At 46.8% G+C, this 19446-nt stretch overlaps 1 protein-coding gene across 3 annotated transcripts in view; it reads right to left on the reverse strand.

The window, feature by feature from the left end:
- The window catches only part of SCPEP1 (serine carboxypeptidase 1), an 87150-nt gene that overhangs the window by 66485 nt on the left and 1219 nt on the right, over positions 1-19446 (reverse strand). For all 3 annotated transcript variants that reach the window (XM_033960035.1, XM_033960037.1, XM_033960036.1), the window contains exons 2-5: positions 8019-8179; positions 6006-6095; positions 4251-4406; positions 138-212 (exon numbers count right to left, since the gene is read on the reverse strand). In XM_033960035.1, the coding sequence (XP_033815926.1) occupies positions 138-212; positions 4251-4406; positions 6006-6095; positions 8019-8179 (482 nt within the window). The remainder of the gene's footprint in view (positions 1-137; positions 213-4250; positions 4407-6005; positions 6096-8018; positions 8180-19446) is intronic.

Here is a 19446-nt window from a genome sequence, read left to right on the forward strand (position 1 = left end):
AACACTGTCTAGGCTTCCAATTGCTCCCCAGTTAATATTTTAATACACATGCAGGGCATAATATGCTCCATAATAAGGACTTGGTAAATCCACAGAACTCTTCCTCAGATAGTCCAAGGGTAAGACTGGATTCTTACCTTAGAAAGCTCTAAAGCAATAGCAGCTGCCATTTTGCCTCCATAGGACTCCGAGAAGATGTAAAATGAAACGTTCTGGAAGAGCCAAAATGAAGTTACTGAACCAGTGGTCCTAAAGCAGCAACAGGAAAGCCTATTCCTCAAAATACCAACTTATCCATTTATTTTCCCCTTCTCTGGGTTGGACCTTCCTCTACTACACATCTCCAGCATCACAACCAAGACTACAGTGATCAAATCTGGATGAAGGGGAAGTGGAAATTCTGCTCTTCAGAGAATGGATCATTTATTACATGTTAAACATACAGCGCTGCGTACACCTTTCAGCGCTACAGAAATTATAAATAATAGTAGTAGTAGTAATTGAGTGGAACTGCTTCAGGAAGGCAGAAAGTCAAACAGCAGGGAAAACATCCATCAAGAACCTTAAGAGACCCCACTACTTAATGGAAAAATGAAAACTAATCACTTATAACACTGCACAACTGCAACAGATTAAGCAAAACCAAACTTAATAACAATCTGGAAAATTTAAAAATCTCAGAATATAGAGTAGTATATAGAAAAAGAACAAAAACATAAAGGTAATACAGTGGTGCCTCGCATAACGGACGCCTCGCACAGCGAACGCTGCGCACAACGAACTTTATGTCTTGATCCATACAACGAACTTCGTTTCACACAACGAAGTCGCCCGAGCTGCATCCTTCCGCGCAGGCACTGCGCTTAACTGCCCTCTCTCCGCCTGGTTCCCTCTTGCCCCCCCCGACTCCCCGACACGATCGGGGCAAGAGGGAGCTCAAGCCCTCTTGCCCCCCCCGACTCCCCGACACCCCCCCGACTCCCCGACACGATCGGGGCAAGAGGGAGCTCAAGCCCTCTTGCCCCCCCCGACTCCCCGACACGATCGGGGCAAGAGGGAGCTCAAGCCCTCTTGCCCCCCCGACTCCCCGACACGATCGGGGCAAGAGGGAGCTCAAGCCCTCTTGCCCCCCCGACTCCCCGACACGATCGGGGCAAGAGGGAGCTCAAGCCCTCTTGCCCCCCCCGACTCCCCGACACGATCGGGGCAAAAGGGAGCCCAAGCCCTCTTGCCCCGCCGATTCCCCAACTCCCCGACAATATCGGGCCAGGAGGGAGCCCAAGTCCTCCTGGCCACGGCGACCCCCTAACCCCACCCTGCACTACATTACGGGCAGGAGGGATCCCAGGCCCTCCTGCCCTCGACGCAAACCCCCCCTCCCCCCAACGACCGCCTCCCCCAAGAACCTCCGACCGCCCCCCCAGCCGACCCGCGACCCCCCTGGCCGACCCCCACAACACCCCCAACCCCCTTCCCCGTACCTTTCTGTAGTTGGCCGGACAGACGGGAGCCAAACCCGCCTGTCCGGCAGGCAGCCATCGACGGAATGAGGCCGGATTGGCCCATCCGTCCCAAAGCTCCGCCTACTGGTGGGGCCTAAGGCGCCTGGGCCAATCAGAATAGGCCCGGGAGCCTTAGGTCCCTCCTGGGGGCGGGGCCTGAGGCACATGGGCCCAACCCGACCATGTGCCTCAGGCCCTGCCCCCAGGAGGGACCTAAGGCTCCCGGGCCTATTCTGATTGGCCCAGGCGCCTTAGGCCCCACCAGTAGGCGGAGCTTTGGGACGGATGGGCCAATCCGGCCTCATTCCGTCGATGGCTGCCTGCCGGACAGGCGGGTTTGGCTCCCGTCTGTCCGGCCAACTACAGAAAGGTACGGGGAAGGGGGTTGGGGGTGTCGTGGGGGTCGGCCAGGGGGGTCGCGGGTCGGCTGGGGGGGCGGTCGGAGGTTCTTGGGGGGGGCGGTCGTTGGGGGGAGGGGGGGTTTGCGTCGAGGGCAGGAGGGCCTGGGATCCCTCCTGCCCGTAATGTAGTGCAGGGTGGGGTTAGGGGGTCGCCGTGGCCAGGAGGACTTGGGCTCCCTCCTGGCCCGATATTGTCGGGGAGTTGGGGAATCGGCGGGGCAAGAGGGCTTGGGCTCCCTTTTGCCCCGATCGTGTCGGGGAGGCGGGGGGGCAAGAGGGCTTGAGCTCCCTCTTGCCCCGATCGTGTCGGGGAGTCGGGGGGGGCAAGAGGGCTTGAGCTCCCTCTTGCCCCGATCGTGTCGGGGAGTCGGGGGGGGGGCAAGAGGGCTTGAGCTCCCTCTTGCCCCGATCGTGTCGTGGAGTCGGGGGGGGGGCAAGAGGGCTTGAGCTCCCTCTTGCCCCGATCGTGTCGGGGAGTCGGGGGGGGGGGGCAAGAGGGCTTGAGCTCCCTTTTGCCCCGATCGTGTCGGGGAGTCGGGGGGGCAAGAGGGCTTGAGCTCCCTTTTGCCCCGATCGTGTCGGGGGGTCGGGGGGGCAAGAGGGCTTGAGCTCCCTCTTGCCCCGATCGTGTCGGGGGTGCCAGGGACCACACGGAGTCACCCACCGTACCACCCGATTCGGGTAAGCGCAGGTATCGGTGGGTGGCTTATTTGCGGGGGGGTGCCTTATTTTACATTTTTTTCTAAAAAGGGGGGGCTGTCTTATTTGATGGCCCTGCCTTATCATCGGGGAAACACGGTAGAAAAAAAAAAAAAAATGAACAGTTAAGTCCCAGTTTTTGCCGCTGAGACTCTGCCCTCTCACTGTAAAATTAGACTCTACTTAGTCTGTCTTTAAATTTAAAAAATGTGTGTTGTTTTAAAAAACAATTATGTTTTTAGATGTATCTAAATAAAAATAATAACCAAAAATTTATCTTTTTTTATGTCATCTTAGCATATTTTATGCTACAGAACGAATTATTTTTTTTAACATGTATTGTTATGGGAAAACGCGTTTCACACAACGAACGTTTCACATAACAAACTTGCTCCTGGAACGGATTAAGTTCGTTGTGTGAGGCACCACTGTACCTTTATAGGACTAACTCAATTGGCCCAGATACATAAGGCCCCTCCCATAGGATGGCCTTTTGTATCTGGGACTTAGGCCTCCTTCCTAATGCATCCTGAGATGCACTGGCCCAGATACCAAAGGCATCCTATAGAAGGGGCCTTAGGTATCTGGGCCAATCAGGACCTTAGGCCTCATCCAAATGCATTCCAGGATGCACCAGGAAGGGGCAGACCTGCCATTTTGGAAGAACGGGCCTGCCAGCAGGAGGGACTCTGCATCCATCTTGCAGGTCTTCTTCTACAGGTATTGGGGGGGGAGATGATCAAGGGGACTCAACAGAAGGAGGGAGTAGGCGTGTGTGTGTGTGGTTTTTTTTGGGGGGGGATCTCTGCCGCATCAGCTGATCGCAGCAGGGGTATTTCTCCCCAATCAGCTAAGCTGATAGGACTCCTTGAAGCCATGGTTTTGAGAAGTCCTACTTGCTTAGTTGATCAGAGATTCTCATGCCAATCAGCTGATAGCAAGGGATCCCTTGGTAAAATTAGGCAGCCGAGACCCTCTCTCTGTGATCAGGCAGACGCCATTCTCTAACCATCACCATTTGACATGGACGCCAGTTAGAGAATCAAAGGAGGGGAGGAGCTAGTGTTGCTTAAGCTGTTGTAGTTTTGAAGTGATAAATTGTCTTGAAAAATGACAAACACAATCAACAGTATGTTCTGACTGAAAGCTGTACAAGGAAAAACAAAGAAGAACTGCAGATAAATGTACAAGATGCAGGATATGTTTATTATATCAATTAATGACTGCGGTTAATGTTACCACCTTTACACAAACTTAGGGACCCGACAAGGTCCGTGTTTCAGTTAACATGCCTTCATCAGGGATCCTAGGTTGGCACGGTATCTAATTAAACCGCAAACAGAAAAAAAAATAATAGACTGTATGGATTGAAAGTAAACACTGATCCCAAATCTCTATGTGAGCTACGAAGCTGTCTCATATCCTCACCTTCTAAATTCTAATACTGAATTTGACAATTTTAAAAATTAAATCTCCCTTTGTTACTTGCTAGTTAAAAGATATGTTTTACCACATGTCAAATTTGTATTAATTGTGAGATTCAGGACGCATCCAGAAGTCTCGTAAACTATATGGCAATCCATTGTTAAGCACAGCTAGGAAAAAGGTTCCGACTAGTAAAGACAAATACACAAGCAGCTCTACTCACCTGGAATTCTGTCTTGTTCTTAAAGAACGCTTTCAGAAAAACCAACATATCAGCACTCACAGTTGCAAGATCCTTGGCAAAAGCGTTGGTATCGTTGGTGTAGCTGAATCCACTGCCAACAGGGTTATCCACAAAGAGCAAATTAACTGCCTGAAGCTAGGAAATCAAGGAACAGAAGAGCTTTATATTAGCTTCACCTGCAATTAAGAATCAAATCCCATAACTCAAAGCACCAGTCAGTCAATCTGTTCCCATTCCCTTGCAACAGATCCTTTTCATGATTTAGTCACCCAACAGAGCAGGGGTGGGCAACCTCATTCCTCAAGAGCCGCAACCCAATGAGGGTTTCAGGATTTCCTCAATGAATATGCATCAAATCTATCTGTGTAGAAGCAGTGCATACTAATAGATCTCATAGAAACATAGAAAAAGCGGCAGAAAAGGGCTATAGCCCACCAAGTCTGCCCCCCCTGAATTTACTCCCTTAAAGATCCCACGTGAGTATCCCATTTTTTCTTAAAATCCGTTACGCTACTGGCCTTTATCACCTGGGGTGGGAGTCTGTTCCAATGATCCACCACTCTTTCGGTGAAGAAGTACTTCCTGGGATCGCCATGAAACTTCCCTCCCCTGATTTTCAGCGGATGCCCTCTGGTGGTTGAGGGTCCCATGAGCCAGAAGATATCATCTTCTGACTCGATGCATCCCGTGATGTATTTATACGTTTCAATCATATCTCCCCATTCTCTTCTTTCCTCAAGTGAGTACAGCCGCAACTTCTTTAGTCTTTCTTCATACGTGAGATCCTTGAGCCCCATGACCATCCTGGTGGCCGTTCGCTGAACCGACTCGATCCTCAGCACGTCCTTTCGGTAGTGTGGGCTCCAAAACTGAACACAGTACTCTAAGTGAGGCCTCACCATGGCTCTGTACAACGGCATCATAACCTCAGGTCTCCTGCTGACGAAACCTCTACGGATACACCCCATCATTTGTCTTGCCCTGGAGGAAGCCTTTTCCACTTGATTGGCAACCTTCATATCCTCGCTAATGATCACTCCTAGATCGCGTTCCGCCGTAGTTCTAACCAAGGTCTCACCATTTAGTACATAAGTTCTACGGGGGTTTCTCCTGCCCAAGTGCATTATCTTGCATTTTTTAGCATTGAAGCCTAGCTGCCAAGTTTTTGACCATTGTTCCAGCAGCAGTAGGTCGTGTGTCATATTATCAGGTAATAAGCATCTGCCTACTATGTTACAAAGTTTGGCATCGTCGGCGAACAGTGATACCCTTCCTCTAAGTCCTTTCGTCATATCTCTTATGAATAAATTGAATAGGATCGGACCCAGGACCGATCCCTGCGGCACTCCACTGATCACGTCCGATGCTTTGGATGGGGTACCGTTTACCACCACCTTCTGAAGTCTACCGCTCAGCCAATCCCCAACCCATGTAGTTAGAATGTCTCCTAATCCCATCGATTTCAGCTTGTTCATTAGGTAAATCCTGGTTGCAGCCCTCGAAGACAAAAATTGCCCAACCCTGCAGCAGAGAGTACATGTACATATGTAAAGTCCTATATCTATGACTGAAATACATAACCCTTCTTGGTCTTTTTGGCTGGTATCTAAACAAAGCGAGATGTGAACTGAGATGTGGCTTTATGGTAGACACCAAGACATTATAGTAAGATTAAAGAACAGGGGAGAATTGAAAGCTCTACCAACTGATCCATCATGAGAAAAATAAATGTACCCAGGTTGTGTTTCTTGGATTTAATTCTGTATCATAAGGACCAATTTCTTCAAAGTTTCCATAGCCACAGCTTGAAGCTCCAGGACCTCCCTGCAAAAGATGGAACTGTAGATTTACATCCCTGTGTGTTAATATTTGTACAACTTTATATTGCATTCACCCTATAAAGATAAGCAGAACATTATGCTGATCTCAGCAAGGCAGATCTAAAGAAAAGCTTTATCTTAAAAGGAGATGATATGCAGGAGTGATGGCACCATATTTACTCCTGGGCTGTGCCATGCTAACTGACCAGTAACTCCTGGATTCTATAAAGGATGCCTAGTGTGGGTATCCAAAATAATTTAGGCTCCAATGATTTAATTATTGGAGTTAACATTTAATTGGCAATAATTAAGATTTGGGTACCGATCTGGCTGCACACTATTCCTTAATAATGAGTACCTAAATTAGATCAGACAACTCGAAAGAGGATAAGGCTATAGGAGGGCAAGGGTGGCTCAAAGCATTCACAAAAGATGCACACAATGGCTCTGCGCTCAATTTGCATGCCAGAATTTATACCAGGTTTCAGCTGGCATAAGTCTTAGGGCAGTCTCTAAATCCCAGAACCATATTATTGATACAAATCATTTAATCAAACACATTTCTTTATACTATCCATACAACCTCTTTTCGTCCCTATTATGATATAGTGCTCAGAAAATGGCTACACCGTAGCTCTTTGTGCTAATTTCTTAATCAAAGACAGCACCATTTTCAACAATCGCACTGTGTCCATAGCAATATTGCAAGAGAAGGGAATAAAGTGCACTTATCTATTGAACTACATAAGATAAGTGAACTCTTGCAATACTGCTATGGACACAGTGCGATAAATGAAAATGGTGCCGTCTTGTCTTTGATTAAACATGCAAAGAGAAGAGCCCCTTGTTTTAGGATACAAACAAAACAAGGAAAGACAAGGGGGATCTGTTTACAACCAAGACTTTATTAGAAACAGTAGGTCCCAACAAGGATCCCAGTTTCAGCGTGTAGAAGACACATTTTTGAGGAGACACTTTGTTGAAATGATACAGATTCAAAATAACTGCTTGAGCAGTGAAATCTGCGCAGATTTCACTGCTCAAGCAGTTATTTTGAATCTGCATAATTTCAGCAAAGTGTCTCCTCAAAAAGGCGTCTTCTACATGCCTAAACTGGGATCCTTGTTGGGACCTACTGTTTCTAATAAAGACTTCTTTTGGTTGTAAAGACATCCCCCCCCCCTTGTCTTTCCTTGTCATTTTGTCTTTGATTAAGACATGAGCACAAACAGCGATGGTGTAGCCATTTTCTGAGTACTATATCATAATAGGAATGAAAAGAGATTGCATGGATAATATAAAAGAAATATTTTTGATTAAATGATTTTTGTATCAATAATATGGTTCTGGGATTTAGAGACTGTGTAGTAAATTGACCTAGGACTATATGATAAATATTACTCCCTTATTATAAATACGTCTTAATGCCCAACTCTATTCTAAGAAAAGCACTCAATTCTAGAGCGCCCCTTATAGAAAAATGTTTAGCATAAATTATATATATATATTTTAAATTGGCACCTAATTTTTGGCTCCATTTATAAAATGCCCCCCTTAAGCGTTCGCAAACAGTCTTCTTCCCTTCATAAGATCATTTGGTTTTTGTAGATGCTTCATACAAGTTGTTAGGTAATTGTATAAAAGGCATTCAGACAATAGTTGCTTTCATTTCGTTAACCCCATTCCCCTGGGTCCCCTTAAAAGTACCTCTGAGGAACACCTGCCAGCAGGAAGTACCAGAACTCAGTCACAGTAGCTAGACATGGAGTCTTTGCCTCCCCAGGGAGTTTGGAGAAGGGACTGAAAAGCACAATATTTCTTCCAGGATAGAAGATAAGTATAGTATTGACTGATCTCAGACTTTGGGATGGTTGGGAGCCCCAATGACTACAGTCACATTTAATCAAAGATACATCTCTGATTTTACCTGGAGCCACATAACCAGAGGCAAGTCTGTAAAATTCTTTGTGGTGTTGTCTGTGTAGTAAAGCCACCAAAACATGTAGGCATTGCTTCTGACTTCAACATAACCCCAGGCTTCATTCGACTTCTCTTCTTCATCCCATACAACAGCACTTATATCAAAAGCTGTTGGTTCACATTGAAAAGAATGAAAAAATTAGGTTTCTTACCTCTGCTAATCTTCCTTCTTGTAGATCTTCTCTGGAAGCTGAACAGATGGGATCTTGTATCTCTGTTAGCTTCAGCTGCAGGCAACCAAAAGATGATCCCTCCCCTCAGGGCAGGATTAACCAATAGTCCAAGTAGGCACGTGCCTAGGGCCCAAAATGGTCAGGGGGGGCCCGATGGAAGGCATCAACATTGTTTTTCCCAAATGGTGATGGGCCCCTCCAGCATCGATTGGCAACGCGGCCCCCCCCCCGATCGGCAATGCAGGCACCCTCCCAATTGGCAACGCAGCCCCCCCCCCCATTGACGGAAAGTAAGACAAGCAAGCAACGCAGGTAAGAAAGGCAATGGGAACTGTAATTGTGCAAGCGGTGCTGCTTTCCCAAAGCTTCCCTCTGATGCAGCTTTCTGTTTCTACCTGGGCGCATGGTGGAGTGGGGCGGGGCAGGGGGCCCAGTGTACTTGTGTGCCTAGGGGCCCTCGACAAATTAATCCTGCCCTGCCTCCCCTTTGGCCTACCTGCCCGGGAGCTTCCTGATCTGCCCAGTTAGTAGAAAAGCCAGTGAGACCTACGACAACAGGAAACAGAAGAAAAGAAGGAGAGGGCACGGAATCTCCCACTACTAGTCAATTCTGTTCAATATCTTATCATACTAAAAACTTCAGCCAAAAATGGCCAACTGTAACCAAACAGATAATATAAACATTATAAACTGCAAAACCCAGGAAAAGCCTGGAACATGGACACAGCCTGAAGATCCACCTTCAACGACCACCTCAACTCCTTGGTAAAAAAATGCTTTTTCAGCTTTCACATGCTGGGGAAAGTGAGATCCTGCTTCCGTCAACAACACTTTGCTGTCCTTGTACAATCCATCATCCTTTCCAGACTGGACTATTGCAACTCTATCTACTTAAGCCTAACTAAGAAAAACCTTCAAAGACTTCAGCAGATTCAGAATACCGCGGCTAAGCTAATCTTCGCAAAAAGCACAGTTACTTACCGTAACAGTTGTTATCCAGGGACAGCAGGCAGATATTCCCACACATGGGTGACGTCACCGACGGAGCCCCACAGCGGACAGCCTCGAAAGCAAACTTGCTTGAAGATCTCGATCTTTCGAGCACTGCACCGCGCATGCGCGCGTGCCTTCCCACCCGAACTAGGGGACGCATCTCCTGAGAGGATCCTCAGTTCAGATACCTAGCCAAGAAGCCAACCAGGGGAGGTGGGAGGGTTGTGGGAATATCTGCCTGCTGTCCCTGGATAACAACTGTTACGGTAAGTAACTGTGCTTTATCCCAGGACAAGCAGGCAGCATATTCCCACACATGGGTGACCTCCAAGCTAATCAAAAGGGACGGAGGGAAGTTGGCAATTTACGAAAAAAGATTTTGCAAAACAGATTGGCCAAAGCAGCCATCCCTCCTGGATAAGGTATCCAGACAATAATGAGAGGTGAAAGTATGAACCGAGGACCAAGTGGCAGCCTTGCAGATTTCCTCAATAGGAGTTGATCGGAAGAAAGCTACAGATGCCGCCATAGCTCGAACTTTATGGCCCGTCACTCGACCTTGCAAAGGAAGACCAGCCTGAGCGTAGCAGAAAGAAATGCAAGCAGCCATCCAGTTGGAGATTGTGCGTTTCGATATAGGACTTCCCAACCTGTTCGGATCAAAAGAGATGAAAAGCTGAGGAGATGTTCTGTGAATTTGAGTGCGTTGGAGGTAGAAAGCCAAAGCACGTTTACAGTCCAAAGTATGAAGAGTCGCTTCTCCTGGGTGAGAATGAGGTTTTGGAAAAAATACAGGCAGAACAATAGACTGATTGATGTGAAATTCTGAAACCACTTTAGGCAAGAATTTAGGATGAGTACGTAGGACCACCTTGTCATGGTGAAAAACTGTGAAAGGTGGATCTGCAACCAAAGCTTGTAACTCACTGACTCGTCGAGCAGATGTGAGGGCGATCAGGAAAACAGCTTTCCAAGTGAGATACTTGAGGTGAGCTTTGTCAAGCGGTTCAAAAGGAGGTTTCATAAGTTGAGCTAAAACCACATTGAGATCCCAAATCACTGGAGGTGGTTTAAGTGGTGGATGGAGGTTAAGAAGTCCTTTCATAAAGCGAGAAATCATCGGATGCGCAGAAAGGGGTTTTCCATCCAAAGGCTGATGAAAAGCAGCTATAGCACTAAGATGTACTCGAATAGATGTAGTCTGAAGTCCAGATTGTGACAAATGAAATAAATAGTCCAGAACGGATGTCAAAGAAGCAGATCTGGGTGGTAAATGACGTGTAGAACACCAAGCAGAGAATCTAGTCCACTTCTGACCATAACATTGTCTCGTAGATGGTTTCCTGGAGGCAACCAATACATCTTGAACAGACGGAGAGAATTGAGAGAAGTCTGTTATGCAGAAAGGAACCAAGCTGTCAAATGTAGAGACTGCAGATTGGGATGAAGCAAAGATCCGTGACTCTGCGTGAGTAGAGAGGGAAATACTGGTAGAAGAAGAGGCTCCCTGGTGCTGAGTTGAAGTAGAAGGGAGAACCAAGGTTGCCTGGGCCACCGAGGAGCTATCAGAATCATGGTGGCATGATCTGACTTCAGCTTGACTAGAGTTTTGAGAATCAGAGGAAACGGAGGAAAAGCATAAAGGAACTGGTTCCTCCAGTCCAGTAGAAACGCATCCGCTTCGAGACGTTGAGGAGCATAGATGCGGGAGCAAAATTGAGGCAGTTTGCAGTTGAGAGGTGACGCAAACAGATCTATCTGCGGAGTTCCCCAACGAGCAAAAATTTGGCGAAGAGTAGGAGAATTGAGTGTCCATTTGTGAGGCTGTAGAAGACGACTCAATTTGTCCGCCAAATAATTTTGTTGACCCTGAATATAAACAGCTCTGAGGAAGATATTGTGAAGAATTGCCCAACGCCATAATTTCAGAGCTTCTTGACAGAGGGAGTGAGATCCCGTCCCTCCCTGTTTGTTGACATAATACATGGCTACCTGGTTGTCTGTACGTACAAGAATCACCATGTCATGAAGGAGATGTTGAAAAGCTTTGAGAGCATAGAAAATCGCTCTGAGTGCCAACAGATTGATATGACACCGACGGTCTGCTGGAGTCCAGAGACCCTGAGTGCGAAGGCCGTCCACATGAGCTCCCCATGCGTACATTGATGAGTCGGTTGTGAGGACTTTCTGATGAGGAAGAGGGTGGAACAGCAAGCCTCTTGAAAGATTCAAAGAGAGCATTCACCAACGGAGAGACTTCCGAAAAGAAGGAGTTATGGAAATCAGTCGAGTTGGTAGATCCACTGATTGCTGCCATTGGGATGCCAGTGTCCATTGAGGAATGCGAAGGTGAAGTCTGGCAAAAGGAATCACATGAACTGTAGAAGCCATGTGACCTAGCAGAACCATCATCGTTCGTGCTGGAACAGTTGAAAGGTGGAAGAGTTGTCGAGAAAGCTGAAGCAGAGCGGCCTGACGTGGTTGTGGAAGGTATGCTCTCAGAATGATAGTGTCCAGAATTGCTCCTATGAACTGGAGAGACTGAGAAGGAGTCAACTGAGATTTGGGAAAATTGATGTGAAATCCCAAACTTTGGAGAAAAAGAAAAGTCTGTTGGGTCGCTGCAATAACCCCTGAAAAAGAGGGAGCCTTGATGAGCCAGTCGTCTAGGTATGGAAATACTTGGAGACCCTGGTTGCGAAGAGCTGCAGCCACGACCACGAGACATTTTGTGAACACCCTGGGAGAAGAAGCCAATCCGAAGGGGAGAACTCTGTACTGTAGATGAAGGTTTCCTACTTGGAATCTGAGGTACTTGCGAAATGCTGGATGAATAGGGATACGAGTATAGGCCTCTTTGAGATCGAGGGAACACATCCAATCTCCTTGATCCATTAACGAATATAAAGTTGGCAGAGTGAGCATTCGAAATTTCTCTTTGACTAGATATTTGTTGAGAGCTCTGAGATCCAGGATTGGTCGCAAATCTCCCGTCTTTTTGGGAACTAGAAAATAACGGGAGTAGAATCCCAAGTTCCTTTGGAGAAGAGGAACTTCCTCCACTGCTCGTAGGAGAAGAAGAGCTCGAGCTTCTTGAAGAAGAAGGGGGAGATGCGACTGATTGGAAGGACACTCTCTTGGATGGCGATCTGGAGGTACCTGAAGGAGTCGAAGAGAGTATCCCTCTCTTATGATGGTAAGCACCCAGAGATCTGATGTAATGAGCTCCCATTGGTGATAAAATGTGGACAGGCGACCCCCTATGGGGAGGAGAGAATTTGGGAACAGAGAAATTTGAATGCTCAGGTCGAGATTGTCAAAAAGACTGAGCAGGCTTGGTGGCAGCAGGAGTCTGAGACTTTTGTTGTCGCTGTTGTTGAGGAGGACGACGAGGAGGAGGTCTGGAAAAAGCAGGAGTCGTTTTCTGAGGATAACGACGTGGAGTCTGCTTGAAACCTCTAGTTGGTGCAGGTTTTGATTTTGGACGAATGAGGGAAGCAAAAGAGCGTTCATGTTCTGAAAGACGCTTGGTAGCCGCCTCAATGGAGTCATCAAATAACTCATTTCCCTGACAAGGAAGATTAGCCAATCTATCTTGAAGGTTAGGATCCATGTCCACAATACGCAACCATGCTAAACGACGCATGGCTACAGCAAAGGCAGATACTCGAGATGAGAGTTCGAATGCATCATATGAAGCTTGTAACATGAATAGTTGTAACTGAGAAAGAGTCTTAAGGATGAGTTTAAATTCTGAGAGACGAGTAGTAGAGATAAAAGATGGTAAAATCTTCAGAAAATGATTGAAGTAGGATGTAAATATATAGCTATAATTAAGAACTCTATTTGCCATCATAGAGTTCTGATATAAGCGACGTCCAAACTTATCCATGGTACGACCTTCTCTCCCTGGAGGAACTGAAGCATAAATTTTTGAAGGATGTGCTTTTTTCAAAGATGATTCTACTACCAGGGATTGATGAAAAAGTTGAGACTTTTCATAACCTTTGCATGGAACAGTTCTATAACGGGACTCCAATTTAGATGGAATGGCAGTGATTGAATAAGGAGTCTCCATATTACGAGTAAATGTCTGTTTCAGAACAGGTGTCATAGGCAATCTGAGGGACTCTTTTGGCGGATGAGGCAGCTCCATATCTGCTAAGTATTCAGGAGTATACTTAGAGTCTGAATGAAGGTCCAATTTGAGAGCTTGACCCATATCAAAAATAAATTTTGCAAAAGAAATGGATTTAGGATCAAATGTTTCTTCAGGCGAGACACTGCGAGATTTAGGAACAGCTGAGTAGGATGGAGAAGCCTCTCTAGAGTATGGAGAAAGTAGTTCTGAGTCCAGACGTAAAGTCATAGAAGAAGCCGCACTGTGAGGCGGAGTAAGAGAATGTTTCCTCTTTAGGCTTCTGGAAGGAGAAGTACCAGGTGTACGTGGCACAGAATGGGTCGAGGTGTGAGGTGAACTGTCTCGACGTGAGTGCTTCGACGGTGATGTCTTCGGTCGAGAAGGGCTTCGAGTCGATGCTCGATGGTGTCGAGATCCATATTTCTGCTTCGAAGAATGAGGCAGAGAAGTCTCAGTATCCAATGTCGAAGACTCCTTCCGAAGCTTGGAAGCAATAGGTCTCGAATGCTTCGACCGGTGCTTCGGAGGAGGTGAGTCTGGAGAAGAATCCGATGAAGAAACGTTCTTCGGTGTCCTTGATCGGCCTTGAGACACTGGAAGCTTCGGTTGAGTGACAGGCTGATCAGTCCGAGGCAAGGTCAAGGACGGGACCAATTGAGCCACTAAGGAGGAAATCTGAGTGGTGAGTATAGATTTCAGCATGTCCTCCAGCATCGGCACCGAGACAGAAGAATCTGACCTCGTAGGTGCAGCAGTACGCTCCGAAGAGGGCAACCTCGAAGGTGAGTATTCCCTTATCTTGGAGGTACGCTTAGACGAGGACTCTGGTGGCTTCTTGGGTATGGTACCTGAAAGAGAACCCGGAGACTTACCCCCCGCAGAAGACTTCGTGGATGGTATTGTCTTCAAGGGAACCGAAGCAGGTAAGGTCGAGGCCTTCGAGACCGAGGCTCCAGCCGAAGTCTGGGTCGAGGCCTTCGAGACCACAGGTGTCGATGTCGTCGGAGTCGAAGCCTTCGAGACCGGGGCAGCCGTCGAGGTCGAGGTCGAATCCGAAGGTTGCTCCATGCCAAAAAGTTGAAAAAACTGAGCACACCGGCGCCTAAATGCCCGTGGAGTAAGGGTGAAGCAACGATGACAGTCTTCTGGGGAATGAGTGGAACCCAGACACTGTAAACAACGGCAGTGGGGATCGGTGACCGAAATCACACGATTACACTGGCGACAACGTTTAAACCCGGTAAGAGGCCGGGACATGGAAAAAATAAAGTCCGTGTCGAACGAAAGAGCGAATGGGCCTAGGCCCAAAGCTCACCGGCCGGACAAAATAGAAAATGTTGTTTTTTTAAAGAAAAACCGAAAAAGAAGAGCACAGCGACCAAACTTAACTAAAGAAAAGAAAAGAAACAGCCGCGGTGAAGAGAAGGCAATGCTGCAGAGATAGAAAAACGTGTCTTCTTGTCTCCGCGGAATTAAACGAACTGAGGATCCTCTCAGGAGATGCGCCCCCTAGTTCGGGCGGGAAGGCACGCGCGCATGCGCGGTGCAGTGCTCGAAAGATCGAGATCTTCAAGCAAGTTTGCTTTTGAGGCTGTCCGCTGCGGGGCTCCGTCGGTGACGTCACCCATGTGTGGGAATATGCTGCCTGCTTGTCCTGGGATAAAAGTAAATTTGACCATGTCTCCCCACTCCTGTCCAAGCTTCACTGGCTGCCAGTAATCTCCAGGGTTCACTTTAAATGCGCCTGCCTAACTTTCAAGATCCTACATGGCATCCTTCCTCCCCTTATTCCACTATCTTGGAATTCCTCAAATCCTAATACCACCAGATCCACCCAAAAATTGAAACCATCCTTCCCCTCATTAAAAGGCATATCCCATGCAGGAAAATTAGGGACATCCCATTCCTTCAGAATCACAGAACTCTGGAATAATCTTAACACCCCACTTCGGAATCTGGGCTCCCTCCAACTTTTCCGTAAACGTCTGAAAACTTGGCTATTCTCCGGCGGAAAGCAGGTCCTCTCCAGAGGAGGAAACATAAATGGGCCACGGCCCAACAAGTCTGCCCACTCCACTAACCCACCCCCTAATTTCTTCCTTGAAGTGATCCCACATGCCAATCCCATTTTCTCTTAAAATCCAGCACGCTGCTGGCCTCAATTACCTGAATTGGAAGACTATTCCAATTGTCAACCACCCTTTCGGTGAAGAAATACTTCCTGGTGTCACTATGAAATCTCTCACCTCTGAGTTTCAACGGATGTCCTCTTGTCGCCAAAGGTCCTTTAAGAAAGAAGATATTCTCTTCTACCTCAATACGGCCCGTGACATTTTTGAATGTCTTGATCATGTCACCTCTCCCTCTACGTTCCTCGAGTGAGTACAGCTGCAACTTGCCCAGCCATTCCTCATACGGGAGGTCCTTGAGTCCCGAGACAATCCTGGTAGCCATTCGCTGAACCGACTCAATTCTCCGCACATCTTTTTGATAATGTGGTCTCCAGAATCCACACACCGGTCTTGTCCCTTACGGGCCACGGCGCACAGAATACGCAGCTGCGAAACCACAAGCAATCTGCCGGATTTACGGCATGAATCCATACCATCGTGTCCTGAGGTGGCCATCTGTGAAGTTTGGAGCAAAAACGATGCTTCTAAGTCCAAAAAATATAGTTTTAAAAACTTTAGAAAATCCAAGATGGCCACTGCGGGTACCGATTTTGACAGAAAAACGGCCGTTAAAAATGCAGGAAAAATGCTAAAAACGGTGATTTTAGGATTTTACAGGTGGGGGGAGGCGGGGACCAGGGCATGCAGGGAACCCCCCCAAAATTGGCAAACTCTGTGACTTAGACACCACAGACATGTGCAGCAATGCATTTCAATGGCAGCCAGCATAATACAGTGCAAGCATAGGGAGATCATTACCTCAGGAGCTGATTAAATGGGATATTTCAGGTCTTCTGGCCGCCTCAACTTCCCTGTCACCTCAGATCACACCACCAGGACCCCTCAGGGAAAACATGCGGCGTGGTTCCGATCCCAGTGCACCTCCTTGGAACCTCAGTAGCCTGCACTCTACCCCTTTGCGGACGAACCAGGGGAGAGATGGCTCCTGAACCTGGAGACCCGATTCAATATGCATGTTGTCCAGAGGGCTTACTGCAGTTTCAGGCTTACAGAGCACTCTCCAGAAGCAGACAACTTTAAAATGTCTGCGAACTCCTGCCGAAGGATCACTTGCACAGAGTTGATCCGCAGCACGTGGGCAAACCCGCGGAAAAAAAATAAAATAAAATGGAACTAGGAATTTAAAACAAATCACGAGCAGAATTAACTGAGATGATACCATGCAGTGAAGCTGCAGGAACAAACTGGGCCGATCAGGAAGTTCCCGGGCAGGTAGCCCAAAAGGGAGGGATCATCTTTTGGTTGCTTGCAGCTGAAGCTAAGAGAGATAAAAGATCCTATCCGTTCAGCTTCCAGAGAGATTGTACAAGAATGATCACTTACTAAAGAAAAAGGATTCTGCCAAGTACCAAAATAACAGTACAGTAGAACCTCGGTTTGCGAGTGTTTTGCAAGACGAGCAAAACACTCCCACAAACCTTAACTTGCAAATCGAGCACTGTCCCGCTAAACGAGCACCCCCCTCCCCGCATGAACCGGCATCGCCCCCCCCCGCTCGAACCGGCATCTGCCCGCCCACCCAAATAAGCCTCCTTACCCTATCTGTTGCGTGCCGGTGCCATTTAAGGAAAGATTTCGCCTCTTGCCTGGGCTGGGCCTTGAGCATCTCCAAGAGAACAAGAGCATACTCAAGGCTCTTGTTCTCTTGGAGATCTTGGAGAGAATGAGAGCCAGAAGGCCTTGAGCATGCGCAGATGCTAAAGGCCCAGCCCAGGCAAGAGGCGGGATCTTTCCTTAAATGGCACCGGTATGCAGCAGATAGGGTAAGGAGCTTGTTTGGGTGGGCGGGCGAATGCCGCTTCCAGCACGGGAGTGCAATGCGGTTCTTGCGGGGGGGGGGGGGGAAGGGGGTGTTCGCAGGCGGTGGGTGTGATGCCAGTTTGAGCGGGGGGGGGGATAGAACGAATCAAAGCGAGTTTCCCTTACTTCCTATGGGGAAACTTGCTATGATATACGAGCAATTTGGTTTACGAGCATGCTTCTGGAACGAATTATGCTCGTAAACCAAGGTTCCACTGTATTTTGTTCATTCTGTGTCCTGACACAGGATGGCATTCTCCTTTTTCTTACTCAATTAGATTGTACACTGCTTCGATGTACTCATCCACAAAATATGAAATAAATTAAGTCTCTCACCATACATTCAATTTACTCCCAACATAGCAGGTAAACAATGTTACTGGAACAAAAACACGACCTATTTCTACAATCCTTTTGGAGTCTGATACTCTTCCCACCTAACCCTAACTCTTCCTCTCTAGCTTACTCTGGTTGAAATTTTTTACCTACAGTATACTGTAAGTTCAAAAATCCAGATGCCAAAAATATGGACCACTTGAGAATCAAGACCCTTTTACAGTACATGTTGCAAACATTAAAAATGAACACACAAGTTTTACAGTTTACTTACTTTCCTAATATGGTCTAATTCATTTAAGTTTCTTTGTATGCTTTCCTATAAATATACCCTTTTTGACAAATTAAGCATTCTGTATTTGTTAGTGAATAGATTAATAAAATTGGAATGTTCACGTCTTCTTTATTCCTTAAATTTTAGAAGTACTGCCTGAAAGTCTGAAAATCCAGACTGACCCCAATACCCGGGCAGTGCAGTTTTTGGATTTGTACCTTAGCTTTTAACTTTTTGAAGATCCACTGAATCACAAACTCATGAAAAATAATAATCTACAAGTAGTAATGTACCAGGAGTGGCCTGATGGTTTTACTTAGGGTTACGCATTCCACCCCAGCCCTGTTACATCCCATTATGCCCCAGTCCTGCCCCTCCCAAACCTTTTCTTCTCTTTCTTCTTTCTCAGGGCTGTGAGGGCCTCTGAACATGTAGATGGATGACCTATAGAACTTTAGGAAGGCCATGAAAACCTTCCTCTTCACAAATCCAGCTCCATGAAAAGACCAAGCCTATATGATCTCAGATAAAATCATCATAAAAAGACGAAGCCCAAACTAATCTCACCAACTAGGCCATAGCGCTGAGTTCCTCACCAAAGCATGTATGGTGAATTAGAAATATCTCAAAGGTTATATTTACTTTAGCTGATAGTGTATCTCAGATGTTTATATCTACTATAGTATGTATAGTTAAATAATTGTATCTTGGCTATTTAGCATGTATAAATTACCTAGTATATCTCATATATTCTCTATTTACCATAACAGTCATTGTACCAGTAGCTTTCCAAACGTGTCTTTGTCTTGACTATGCTGTGTATGTACTTCTGTAACTTGGGCTAAATAAATGAATAAATAAATAATAAAATGTGATGCATCGATCGCGTCACACCTGTGTGTGCATGGAGGCCCTCCAGACGCAGCTGAGCTTGAAAACCAGGACAAATTGCTGATTTTCAAGAACCTGTCCGGATACCCACACAGTCCTCTGAAAAGAGGACACGCCTGGGTAAATCCGAAAGTCTGGTAACTCTAGTTTTATAGTACCCCGAGGTTGTGAGTTCCCACTGCAGCTCCTTGTGACTCTGGGCAAGTCACTTAATACTTCATTGCTCCAGATACATCCCCTTTTATCAGTCAACTTGCCATCATCTTAAGTATAACTAAGCAAACGTCTTCAGTCAAATACCTGGCTTAAAGGAACTAGGCAGACAAGGCTATCCAGATGTCGTTCAGAAATATGGGCCATCTCAACCTGTGGACCAGGGCGCCGGTGATAAGAGATGCCAAAATATATCCCAGCCCAGTTTTCCTTCAAACTCTGAGGGATTTTGGCACCCTTTTATCATCAGTGCCCTGAGCCGGGAAGGGGGGAGGGAGGCACACCAGTAACATCAGACACCTACTTCATCTTACACACCTCTTCCTTCCTACCCTATTATACCACCTCATCACATAACTGTC

The sequence above is a fragment of the Geotrypetes seraphini genome, chromosome 10, assembly GCF_902459505.1.
Source record: "Geotrypetes seraphini chromosome 10, aGeoSer1.1, whole genome shotgun sequence".
Lineage (NCBI taxonomy): Eukaryota > Metazoa > Chordata > Amphibia > Gymnophiona > Dermophiidae > Geotrypetes > Geotrypetes seraphini.